The following is a 12676-nucleotide window of genomic DNA, read 5'->3' as shown; positions in this document are numbered from 1 at the left end:
AAACCCCACCCCCCGATGGACGCCATTTTGCGCCGCCAGCAGCCAGACGTAACTGCCCTTGCATCTGGTCACGTGACACAGAGCTGCTCTGATCACGTGATGGGAAAGATGGCGGCCCCCAGGGCGGCTTCCGGGCCTGGCCAATCAGGAAGTGGGAGCTGCCGGCGGCTGCGCAGAGGGGTTTGGAGCGGGGGTCTGGCGAGGAGGTGAGAGCTGGGGATGGGGGGCCCCGAGGGAGCCCAGGGGAGGGGGGCCCCAGCACGGGACGTGGAGACCCAGGAGAGCGGGGGTCCAGTGAGAGGGGCGAGGGGTCCGGAGAGGGAAGGCCCAGGTCATGGGGAGGCTGAGCCCGGGGCTGTGGGGACCCAGGAGCCTGGGGGTGCAGTGAGGGCGGAGCCCCAGGGTCATGTGGGATTGAGGAGGGCCAAGCTAGGGGCTGTGGGGACCCAGGAGTCTGGGGGTGCAGTGAGGGGGGAGTCCCAGGGTCACAGCGGTTTGAGGGGGGCTGAGCTAGGGGCTGTGGGGACCCAGGAGTCTGGGGGTGCAGTGAGGGGGGAATCCCAGGGTCACACCGGTTTGAGGGGGGCTGAGCTAGGGGCTGTGGAGACCCAGGAGTCTTTGAGGCAAATGGGGCCTAAGCGGGATCCACCCATGAGGAAAGGGCTGCAGAGGGTCCCGGTGGGGGGTGGCCAGGGAGAGGCAGTCTGGATCCATAGGGAATGGAGACAGGGGGCCCGGGCAGGGGGGCAGGGCCCTGTTGAGGTCTGGGTGCCCCGCAGGCATATCAAGGGCTCCCCAGCGACTGGGTTGCCTCTCTGGGGTGCCCAGGGCAGGTGGGCATCGAAGGGAACCCGTGGTGGAGGAGGGGAGAGCCCCACAGATCCTGACCAAGTGTGGATCCCCAGGGAGAAGCCGGCTCCTGCTGGGGGGCCTGGGGACATCTGGGTGCACAAGGTGAGGGACCCCGCAGGAGCTGGGGAGATGTGGGTCTGGGCCTGGGAGGCCACAAAGAGCGAGAAGGACCAAGGGGAGGCCAGGGTGTGGACCCTCCAGAAAGCGGGGGACAGGAGAGTTGGGCAGGGAGAGGGGAGGCATGAGGCACCCTAAGTGGGCAAAGGTAATGTGCATCACATGGGGCCTGATATTGGGGGGGAACTGCAAACACACACTGGCAGGGGAGCAGATATCACTGTGGGGTGGGAATGGGGGGCACAGGTAGGGAGACCCCACTGAAACACATTGGGTGGGTGGGAGGGAATGGGGGGCAAAGGTAGGGAGACCCCACTGATGCACATTGGGTGGGTGGGAATGGGGATACAGCTGGGGAAATCACATAAGGGAGAGCTAGAATAGGAGGTGCAGGTGGGGAGACTTGGTGGACGTTGGGAGACCCCACCGTCCACGAGATTCTCTGGCTGGCACACCAGAGGGCAGTGGTGTCTGGTGCTACTAGGGCAGGGAGCGGAGGAGAGGCTCCTTCAACTGGAGGACAGGTAAGTGGGGCGTCCAGAGGCTCCCAGGCCTGGACAGGGGGGATCTGGACGGATGGACTATGTGCTGCTGCATGCCTAGGGTAGGATCTGGAGGGGTGGGTAGCAGTATGAAGGACCAGTGGAGGGCTTAAAATATTTACAGCATGTCACTGTGTTTTTGAGTTGGGGGGGCATGGGGTGTGCAGAGGATTGGTTCAGGCCCAGGGAATGGGATGACAGCACCTTCCTCTCTAGGGGACGCTGGTCTGAATTGGCCCCAGGGCAAGGGTACTGGCTGGCTCGGGGAGGGAATAGGATATGGGGATTTTCCCCTCTAGGGGGGCTGGCTCTAATCCAGCTCGGCGGGGGGGAGGGGGGGACTGGCTGGGACTGAGAGTGAGTCTCTTGATTTACCCGCACTAACCAGGTTCTCATTGCATGTCCTTCCAGGATGCAGTCGAGCCAGGCTACAGCGCTGCTCACACTCTGCCTGTGGGCGCTTTGTCATCCAGCGTTGGGAACTGAGGGCAAGAGAAAGCTGCAGATTGGCGTCAAGAAGCGGGTGGAGAACTGTCCCATCAAATCCCGCAAGGGAGATGTGCTGCACATGCATTACACCGTGAGTGCTGCCCTGTGGAAGGGGGCAGTGCCAACCAGCTAGGGCCTGGGGATCTGTATGCTGGCAGGCACGGGAGGCATCAACTAGCCAGAGCCTGAGGTTCTGGGGCCAAGGAGAGACCTAGCCAGCCAATGTCCCTGGTGCTCCATTAATGCAGGGAAAGGGAGGGCACAAGTTTTTGCCTGTAGCTCCTGGGGCAATGTTTGTGTGTTGGGAGATGGGAGTCTCTGGCTGGGTCAGGCCACTCCATCTCACCCCCTCCTTTCCCACAGGGCAAGCTAGAAGATGGGACCGAGTTTGACAGCAGCATCCCACGTGACCAGCCCTTCATCTTCTCGCTGGGGACGGGCCAAGTCATCAAAGGCTGGGACCAAGGCCTGCTTGGGTAAAGTCCTGCTCTGCAAGTTGGGGGAGGGGGTGTTCAGAGAGCAGTCCCCCACATCGAGCCTGGGGCTCGACTCAAGCTGTGGCTGGAATCACAGAGTGAGGGACACAGACATCCAGCTCGTGGTGGGGCACGTGGCACAGTCCCCTTTAGCCTCTCTCCATATGTCACTTGGCCTCCCCCTTCTCTGGTGTTAATCACGTTTATTACAGTAGCTCCTGAGAACCCTCTGCTGTCCCAGGCACTGCACAGTCAGGACTGGCTGCAGCCCTGCCCCCCCCAAGCTCCCACTCAACCAGTAGACGGGGCAAACGGCTCCTGTTCCGAGCCTTGGCATGGATTTGCAGAGCGATCCATGCCCCAGCCTTTGTACAGTCTTGGAGCATCCCCTGCATTGTGCTACAGCCTAGAACCACCGTCTTTGGCAAAGGGTGAAACCCACCGCTGTGAGACAGGGCCCTTGGGCTCCAGCACCCTCTCTCTGTGGCTCCCCAGCTAGTGCCTGGTAGACGCTTTTCATCCCTTCAGGGAGTGATGCAACTAACGGATTTGCAGCGACCCGGCGCAGCCTTTTCAAAACGGGCGGGTGTTTATTAGTCACTTGGCCTCCATCATTAAAGGGGCCATCTTAGAATGGAAAACAAAGCTTAAATCTGAGTCCATGCTGGCAGCATCACCTGCCACTCTGCTCCAAAGCTTGGAGTCTCTCTGTCTCCCTACACTGAGTATTGGCAGCTGAATTCTGATAACCGTGACCTCAGCCCCTTGGTGCCCAGGTGCAACCCTGCTGTGTCTGGGTCCTTCTCCCTTGGCTGGCAGTCGTGGCCGGCCAGCCGACTCCCAGTGTTTCTCCAGGGCTTGATGCCTTGATGCATTCGCCCCCAGCTAGAGAGACCGCAGCTGTCCCTTCTCCCCTGCGCTAGGGGGGAAAGTAACCCCTTCCCAGCCAGGGGGTGGCAATCCCAAATGGGTGGGGAAACTGAGTCACACCTATGGTTCATACAGATATGACCACAATTCCCACACTCTGCACATGCCTCCTGAGCCTTAATTCAGACTTCGCTCCACCTGCCCTGTCTGCAGTGATCTTCCTGATGCTGCCAGCCAGCCATCGATCACTGGGGTTGTCCATTCTGCGTGACTCCACAGCAAAGAGATTAACACCTTCTTCTCTTTGAACTGGATGCTGCCTATTCCCGCTCTGGATCAGCGGCAGAGCTGTAGACAAAGCAGGAGTCCTGGCTTCGAGCCTCCGCTCTAACCCACTGGACCCCACTCCCCTCCCAGAACTGGGAATAGAACCCAGAAGTCCTGGCTTCCAGCCCCCTCTGTGCTAACCACTAGACACACTGAATATTACGCCGTGCTGCTCCAGTTACGTTAGTCAACTGTTAGTGGCCATAGCCAAGCTAGTACCACACGCTGTTCCATCCCTAGCAGTGGTTGCAGGTAGATACGTGGATTTTTTTTCCCATGGGGGGCGGATACACCACATAGCCCAATGAGCAGCAGCTCTTCTGACACTACTGTCTTACCCACTGTGACTGTCTCCTATACTTCTCAACCAATCTTGTTTTTTAAGCCTCTTACTGTTTTGGTTTGGGCTGCCCTGTTGGCTCTTGGAGCCAATAGTGGTTCAGAGGGTGGATGAGCTTATAACCAAGAGCTGACTGAGAGGGTGCAGCAAGCAGAAAATGGATTCTCACACATGTAAGCCACTCTGGGTCAAGCAACAGGGTTGGGAGGGATTCCAAACCTGCCAGGGGGTGGTGAGGTGCCCCAAAAGTGGTCCCCCCACTGGGGGAAGAGTGGTACAGTGGTTAGAGCTGCTTAGATGGCTAGTTCTCAGAATGGGGCTGACTCCTAGGTGCTACTGTAAGACAAACAGGGCCCTAACCTAGGGCTCTGGAAGTCCTGGTTCCTGGTTCCATCCATCTGCAGCTGGGGATAATAGCTCTGCCCAGCCTCAGACCCTGTGATAAACATTGAGGTGCCCAGACCCAGTGGGGATGGAGGCCAGAGCAGTACCGAAGATGGGTCTAGAACTGACTGTTTCCTGCGCAGTCATCCATCCCAAGGCCAGAAGAGCCCACGGTGACCATCTGGCCTGACCTCCTGTCCCAGGCCATTGGACTCTTTCTGGCCGAACTAGAGCAGAGCTGTTCGAAGAACATCCCTTCTTGATTTAATAATTGCCATGATGGAGAATCCACTGCAGCCCTTGGGAAAGATGAGTCCGAGCAAGAGAAATTGGAGACTGGCAGTCCCACTGATGCTCACACTCAGATTCCTGGGCTTAGAGGCCCAAATGCACGATACACCTCCCCTGGATCAGCAGCAGGCTTTGAACCCCTTCACCTTCAGAGCCCCACGAGCCCCTTATTGTTTCAGGTACAACGGAGGTGGTTAAACTCTGCCAGATTTCAGCATGTGCAATACATTCATTCTGTTAAATACCTGCTATTTGTGTTACTGGGTTTAGCCAGCTGTCTGTGCCAGTGGGGGATTTCTAGTTGTCACGTGCAGTTGAAGGTGAATAGTCCATTGACAATTTTGGCCTCAGACATTGGGAATCTGGGCAATATCGACTCTCCCATGAACTTGCCCATGATTCATTTTACCTGCACGGACTGTTAGCGGCAGAGGCGCCCTGAGTTTTTGCCATTGTGAAGTGGAGTTATCTGCCATTTTACTGATGGCAGAGAAGGATGTGGGGGTGACTTCCCCAAGCTCCGGAGAGTGAGTCAGCGGCAGGACCAAGAGTGGAATTCAGGAGTCCTGCCTCCCGGCCTCCTGCTCTAGCCCACGGGGCCCCACTCCCCTCCCAGAGCCGGGGGTAGAATCCAGGAGTCCTGTCTGCCAGCCGTAGTGTTTTGCCCCAGGAGAGGGCTCTGAGTGGCGGCTTAACAGGGGAAGCTGCAGGGGTGATGTTTGCTGCTGTTGGGTTACAATAAGCATATGATCCTATCTTTGCTTCCTTAAAGGGGCTTTGTGGTGGGGAGTAGGGGGGTCTGACTGAGAGGTCTGGTGCTGTTGACTCAGCAAATCTCACTGCTGTCTCCTTTCAGGATGTGCGAGGGTGAGAAGAGGAAACTGGTGATTCCCTCCGAGCTGGGTAGGTAGCCAGGGATTGGACTGACCCGCTCTGCAGGGGAAATGGGGTACAAGGCCTTTCTCCTCTAGGGGACGCCAGCTCTGATCCAGTCCTAGCAGGCAGTGACCAATGATCAAACTGCTGGGGGTCTCTCCAGTTTCCATGTCTTGCTAAAGTCACCTGCCCAGAACCATCACCAGAGGGGACTGTGGGTGGGAATTGAGGGGCATCAACAGAGCTATGAGATGGGAGCCTGGGGCTGCGGGTCAGGACTATGGGGCATCAAGGTGTTCACTCCTAGGCCAGTCCCCTGTGGGAAAGCAGGTGGGGGGGGAGGGGGACACTGCTTTGGGTGCCCAAAAGACACTGACATTTAGGGGAGGGTGCTCTTTGTGCCAGTCTGGCCTCTTTCCCATTGCTCAAGTCCCTGCCCGAAACCTCCTCTCCCCATTGGGCGGGGGGGGGTGGGAGGGTCAGTTCCTTGTTTTAAATTTTCTCTGTTTCCTCCAAAGGCTACGGGGACCGAGGGGCTCCACCCAAGATCCCAGGTAAGGCCACTGTGCACCCCATGTGCTTGGTCCCTGCCTGTCCCTCGGGGCAGTGGTGCCAACTGTGTGAACTCCCAGCCCATCAGGTCTCCACAGCCTACCTCCAGTCACTCACTGGGGCAGCCCCTCCCCTATCACCTTCCAGGCAGCAGGGCCCCTATCCAGCCATCGGGCAGTGAGGTCCTCCCTGCTCCCCTCCCCCACAGTGACATAGGGTCCCTGCTGTGCAGAATGGCTGGGGGGTTCCTGGCTGGGTGGGGGAGGAGTGGGGCAGGATTGCATGATGCTCCCCTGATTTTGCCCTATCCCCCTCCAGGTGGCGCAACACTGATCTTCGAGGTGGAGCTGCTGAAGATTGAGCGGCGACCGGAGCTGTAGGCAGGCAGCATTGGCTGTGGGTGGGTGGATGGAGGTCTGGGGGTCCTCGGCTTGGTGGGGAAAGGGTTGTGTGTGACCATCCGCACACGGGGGGGGGGAGGGGGCGGGCGGGCAGAGAGGTGTTTAAAACAATCCTGGAAGATCAAAAATAAAAGCACAGACTGGAGCTGCCTAGTGTGTGGGGGGAAAGGGGGCTCTGGAGAATGGTGCAGAGGCAGGGCAAGCCCAGAGCAAAGTAAATTGAGAGCTGGGGCTCCTGGGTGCAATCTTGGAGGGGAGAGGGGGCTTGTCAGAGCAGGGAGTCCAGGCTTCTGAGTTCTCTCCCTGCTTCCAGGCAGGTGCTGTGAACCATCCTGCCACGGAGTGGCACTGCCTGCCTTCGCCACAGGGTGGCACCTGGCAACAGCTGGCAGCCCCTCTGCCTGTGACCCGCTTTCCCAGGCAGAGAGGGGAGGGGCAACTCGCTCCGGGGCGGGGCTGTGCCTGGGACAGCATGGACAGCGCAGGAGGGAGGCCTTGGGCACTGGCCTGGCTGGGAAGAGAGAGCTGAGGAGCGGAGCTGGGGGCAGGCCCCGACCCGCTGCAGGCCAGCTTCAAGGGCAGAGCGGGCAGCACGTGGGAACCAGCAGCAGTGACTCAGCCTGCTCCCAGATCCACCCTGTGCGACTGCAACCGCACCCTGTGCTCACAAGGGCCCTGGGTCTGACAGCAGGGGCTGTGGGGCTGGAGTGAGGGGCACTGGCACAGCTGTGGTCGGAGGGGGACATAGGGCTGGATAGCAGGGGCTGCAGGTTGGGAGTGAGGGGGACCAGCACAACTGGGGTTGGTTGGAGGGGGACAGAGGCCGGCTAGCAGGGGCTGCAGGTTGGGAGCGAGGGGCACTGGCAGAGCTGAGATAGCGGGGGAGGCTACAGGTCAGGATTGAGGAGAACTGGCAGACATGGGGTGCCCAGGGAGAGGAGGGAGGGGCAGTGCCAGGCCCATCTGGTCAGCCCCATCCTCCATTACCCAGCAGGGTGTATCAGGGAGCCAGCTGGGTTGCTGCTGGAGGGCAGGGGGCTGGGTGGGGTGGAATGGAGGCTGCCAGCGCACTCGTCCCCACCACAGCAGGGTGCTGGCCCCAGCCCTGTCCTGCCGGCTCCCAGCCACCCGGTGACCTCAGGCCGGAAGCACGAAGTGTGGCTGCCGCCCGATTTGTTCCAGGAGCCAGGGACATTCTTTCCGTGCTGAGCTCAGCCCTGCCAGGAGCGGGGGAGGGGAGGCACTCAGCCTGGCCTGGATGGGGCCTAACCAGCCTCCTGGGGCATGGATGTCACAGGGCCAGGGAGCCCCCCCTCCACTCCCCCAGCACAGACAGCCTGTTGCCAGGGCTGGGACCCACCTTGCCACCTGGTTGCCACAGCAGCTGCCTCCCACGAGGGGGAGAGGGCCTGGGGAATGTGGAGCTGGCAGCAGCTTTGTGTGGGGAAGAAGGGCTGCTCTGTGGGTGCAAGGTGGTACCAGCAGCTGGTGCTGGGCACCCCAGTCCTTGGCCAAGCCCCAGGTGGGGCTCAGTTAGCCCTTCCTCTGCCTGTCTTTCCCAGGTGATGTGCAGATGCTGAGGGCTTCCCTTAGTGCTACTGATCCGCCCCCACCTATTAGCCACAATTAACATCTCAGCTGGGCCTGCTAGCAGCAACAGGGTATTATCCTGCAGGGGAACCCACCACCCCTGCTGGGAAAATGGGGCCCAGTCTGGACCCACCCTCCATTCCCTTTTCGGCTGGGGGTATCTGCCCCCAGCCTCCCTGCTCCCCTCAAAAGATGCTTGAGAAATGGGGAAAGGGGCTGCAGTCACCTCAAGCTGGAAGCCCTGCGGATTCCCATCCCACAGAGTGCCCTCTTCAGCCCCCCCATGCTTGGGAGTGTCTCACACACACCAGTGCCCACTTCTACCAGTTGGTGCTACCCTCTGACCCCCAACCTGCCTGCAAGTTTCCCCCATTGGTCCTGCACCCCCCCCCAAACCACCCAATCTACCCCCCACACACACACCCCACAGGACAGCAGCTCCCCAACTCTCAAACACTTTTATTAAATTCATATAAAAACACAAAATTCATGTAATAATTAAAAAAACCTCAAAAAAATCCTTACAAAAAATCAAATCATAACCCCCCTCCCCAGAGCCCCCCACTACCAAAAAAAGAGGGGGCTCATGTGGGGGTATTGCTAAGTAGCTGTCCAGCTGGCTAGTGATTATCAATGCACTGGGGAGGTTGAGGAGGGGGCCCCCCTCCCTCTACATCCCCAAGCTTTAGAGAGGGGATTCCCCCCACCCCAGCCTGGTGCCATTGGTTGCTTCTCTCCCCCCTCCTCACCCCGCAGCTGGGGGAGGTGGGTCTAAGGACAGGGGGGGTCATTTCTTCTGGGGGGTGCTGAGCTTCTGCATGCCTCGGATCTTGTCGAGCAGGTCCCCCACAAAAGCCTGGTGGGGAGGAAGAGGAGAAGGGTTATGGTGGGCAGGAGCGGAAGCCCCTTTCCTTTCTGATTGAGCCCTGGAGTCCTGCCACCCACCCTGCCCTAACCCACTAGACCCCACCCCCTCCCAGACTGGTTCCTTCCCCCAGTGGCCCAGGATCCTCTAAGGATACAGCACCCACCCAGCAGTAGGTCTCAGAGGGCCCCAGAAACCAGCTCTGGAGAGGAAGCCCCCACCCCAAAGTGACAGGTGTGTGTGTGGGGGGGACGGGACTGGAGAGGGAATAGCAGCTGCTGACCCCCCCACCCAGCCTGGAGATTGATCACAACTGCTGGGGCGGGCCCAGAGCCATCCACCTCCCTCCCACTGTCCAGGGGGTGGGTCCCAGTGTTTCTAGCTCCTGTGTGAGATGCAGGGGGACCTGCCACTCACCTCCGTGGGCTTGTAACAGTCAACCAGGAGCTCCTGGGGAAGGGACAGAGAGGGGGGTCAGGGCTGAGGGGAGGCCGCCCACGGGCCAGATCCACCTCCAGGTCCAGTTGCCACCCCCAACATAACAACTCTTGCAGTGCAGCTATCCTGGGCGCCCCCCCCCCCCCCCCCCCCGCATCCCTGCCCCATGGTTCACACCACCCAGACTTCCCAACAGTTTTGTGCATGCTGGATCTCCTACCCCAGCCCCATACCTTATATCCCCCTCCCTTCTAGCTCCCAGCCCTGCCTCCTTCCCTGCCCCATGGCTTCCAAGACCCCAGCACCACCCTGTCCCTTGGGTTCCCCACCCCCTCAGGCTGCATGATCCCCAGCTCTGTATCCCACTCCCTCCCCTCCTAGGCCAGCTCCCCTGGCATGCACCCCAACCCCATGGGTGGCTACTTACTACAGGGCCCTCCTTGCAGCCAGGTCAGTACTGCCCTGGATTCTACCCCCACCAGGCTGGCTATCGTCCCCTACAGTGTGGTGCTTTGCTGCCCCAACCCTTCCCCTCTAGCCTGGCACTCCACCAACCCCCTGCCACCATCCCAGGCACCTCACTAGTCCCAACCCCACCCTGCACCCCCCCAACCCCCTGCACTACCAGCTGAGCCCCACACCAGCCCCAAGGGACTGACAGTGTATCTACTGGCAGGGGGACCTTGCTGCATTCCCTACCTTCACCCTGGCTCCCCGGGCATCATCACTGCCCATGTCCAGCAGCTCATCTACATCGATCTCCAGCTCTGGAATCTCCTCTTCCTGGGAAAGGGGTGGAAATGATTGCGGGGGGGGGGGTTAGTGCACTGGGGTAGCCCCCCCCACTCGTTACTACACCCCCCCCCCACACACACACACACACATACTCTGAAGAACAGGCCAGTCCCCACACTCCCAGCTCGGACTGAGACCGAGCAGTGCATGCTGAGAGCAGTCACACCTACCCCCATCACCCAGCTCCCCACCCACCCACACTAAACCAGACTGGGAACCAGGGGTGGGGTGGGGAGATTAGCCGTTGGAAGAGTTTTAGCAGCACAACAGAAACGGCCTAATCAGGTCACCCTACACACCAGCAGCCAGGCTCAGACCTCCTCTCCCCCGCAAAAGAACCCTGCCTAATCAGCTCCCTGGCTAATTAAATCAGAAGTTGGGCTCTCACCCCACGAGGGGGGGCATGGCAGACCCAGTCTGAACAATAGGATTCAGCCCCTCAAGCAGCTCCAGCTACTTACAGCCCCATTAGCCATCTCAGAGACAAGCTCCATATGGCGCATCTGGCCCTGTATAAACACCCCTGGCACCTCACCCCAGAGGTGGCTGCATCTCAGCCCCGGGAGGGATCCCTGCGTGCGCCCCTCCCCCCAGCGCTGTGTGCAAGCGGGAGTCACCGAAATCCACACGGAGATTTGGAAACAGGAAGCAAGTCAGTTGGAATCCAGGGAAAAGTCACGCCGCCCGCCCCACCCCCTTTGCTTGGAGGGATCGTCCACATACACTAGCCTGCGCCCCCGGCCCCCACCAACATCAAAAACTGATTAACCCCAGCAAACTCCTCCCAAATGCCCTGGACCCCTCACCAAGGGGGGGGGGAAAGAGAGAATCTGCCCCTCCCCTTAGGCAATTTAGGAATTAACTGTTTAGATTCCATCCAGACCCACTGACTCTGGAAATGGGGGCGGGGTTGCCTGTCTCCCCCCGAGACTTTAAAGCGATTACAGCCTGCAAAGGAAATCGTTGGAACTAAGCAGCGTGAGAAACTTGGGGGAAGTTTGAGGACCCCCTCCCGCCCGATGGGAGTGTGGGGAAGGGAGGGGGGATTAGCAGCTGTCCAACTCGGCCCCCAAATCCACCGGCTACAGAGCAAATCTGGGGGAGGCCTGGCGCGCAGCGTGAGGGTCGGGATGGGATGGCGGCTGGTACTTAAGCGGGGGGGTTCCAGCTGGGGGTCACAGTCACGTGACCGAGCGAGGTCCGTGTTTCGGGGACTGTAGATGGGGACTGGGAGACTCGTGTCCCTGGGCGAATGGGGGAGGGGACTCCCCTAGTTTGGAGATGGGGGTGCTTATTGGGGTGCCAGGGAAGTTGGGGGCTCGGGGTCCCTGACAGGCAAAGATGGGGCAGTTCCAGGACCCAGGGCGGGGTACCTGGCAGTCGTACAGCTGCGTGAGCTGCTCCAGGATCCACTCCTCCAGGTTAAGCCGCTTGCGAAGCTCCTTGCGATCGTATTTCACCGTGACCTTCCCCTGGCGCCGGACCGGCCCCTCCTCCTCCTCCTGGCCCGGCTCCCCCGGGGGACTCTGGAAATACACCCGGGGGCTTGTGGCCCCCGCTGGGCCGCTCTCTGGGCTGCAAGGCGCTGCCATCCGCCGTGCCGGGGACCCGAACCGGGTCAGAACTGACTCAGCTGCTGCCGGAACCGGACCCACGTGGGCTCAGAACCTCCGGCTGCTGATGCCGGGAGCGGCTCTCAGCTGGATCCTGCCGATGCAGCCTCAGCCCAGACCCCGGCACACGTGGGTCCAGAACCGAAGCCGCCTTCAGCTGCCGATACCGCGATGGAAGGAACCAGGTCCTCTTCCTGCCCTCGCGGGAACCAGAACCGGATCCTGCTATTACGGGCTCTGGGTTCTGCCTTCAAGGAACCAGGACCACGTGCAGTCTGGGCCAGATCCTTTCACTGCACGGAACCGGGCCCAGGCCGGAACCAGAACCGCCTTCAGCCTAGTACTAGGTGCTGGGTCGAGATTCACTTCTTGTCTGCACCGAATCGGAACCAAACCCACATCCGTCCTGCCTATTCTGGGACCACATGCAAACCGAACCGGGCCCGAGCCTCCCCCCGGACCCTAATTCGTTTCTTGCCCGAACCTAGTACGACCAGAACCGGATCATGGTGCTGTCTTGTCCCGAACTAGGTCCGGATCCCCTCTTCTTCCTGGTGTTTCCGGACGGGGGCCGGGATCAGAACCAGAATATGGAAAAGCTCCGTCTCCTGCTGGTACCGGATCCGCCTGGTGCTGCGGCTACCGGTTCGTCCCAGCCCCGGTTGCTAGTACCGGCTCCGGCCAGCGCTGTCCTGGGTGCTGGTACCGGTTCCTCCGGTACTCACTCGCCCCAGCCGCAGTACCGGTTCCTCCCGGCTCTGGTTCGGTTCCGATCCGCTCCCCCCGACGGCCCCTTTGTCCCGCTGCTGCCGCTATCGCTCGCTCCTCGCCTCCCTCCCCCGCCCCCTTCCCGCCCCC

General features: G+C 60.3%; 2 protein-coding genes across 5 annotated transcripts; one reads left to right on the top strand and one right to left on the bottom strand.

Moving 5' to 3' along the window:
• Positions 1-6591, top strand: FKBP2 (FKBP prolyl isomerase 2). Of its 3 annotated transcripts, XM_034776689.1 has the most exons (7): positions 184-206; positions 906-954; positions 1923-2091; positions 2364-2476; positions 5545-5591; positions 6083-6118; positions 6435-6591. In XM_034776689.1, the coding sequence occupies exons 3-7, from the start codon at positions 1924-1926 to the stop codon at positions 6494-6496; spliced, it is 426 nt and encodes a 141-aa protein (XP_034632580.1). In that variant the 5' UTR covers positions 184-206; positions 906-954; position 1923; the 3' UTR covers positions 6497-6591. The 3 variants fall into 3 exon arrangements, with proteins under 3 accessions (XP_034632577.1, XP_034632580.1, XP_034632578.1); XM_034776686.1 differs by lacking the exon at positions 906-954 and having other exon boundaries at positions 1-206; XM_034776687.1 differs by lacking the exons at positions 184-206; positions 906-954 and adding an exon at positions 1313-1493 and having other exon boundaries at positions 6435-6590.
• A 1955-nt stretch (positions 6592-8546) lies between these two features.
• Positions 8547-12676, bottom strand: PPP1R14B (protein phosphatase 1 regulatory inhibitor subunit 14B). Of its 2 annotated transcripts, XM_034776690.1 has the most exons (4): positions 11579-12666; positions 10110-10193; positions 9390-9422; positions 8547-8963 (listed from the first exon to the last, which is right to left on the bottom strand). In XM_034776690.1, the coding sequence occupies exons 1-4, from the start codon at positions 11795-11797 to the stop codon at positions 8895-8897; spliced, it is 405 nt and encodes a 134-aa protein (XP_034632581.1). In that variant the 5' UTR covers positions 11798-12666; the 3' UTR covers positions 8547-8894. The 2 variants fall into 2 exon arrangements, with proteins under 2 accessions (XP_034632581.1, XP_034632582.1); XM_034776691.1 differs by lacking the exon at positions 9390-9422 and having other exon boundaries at positions 11579-12676.

Source organism: Trachemys scripta, chromosome 7 (assembly GCF_013100865.1).
Source record: "Trachemys scripta elegans isolate TJP31775 chromosome 7, CAS_Tse_1.0, whole genome shotgun sequence".
Lineage (NCBI taxonomy): Eukaryota > Metazoa > Chordata > Testudines > Emydidae > Trachemys > Trachemys scripta.
The sequence above is the reverse complement of the archived record's forward strand: the minus strand, read 5'-3'. Positions and strand labels throughout refer to the sequence as shown.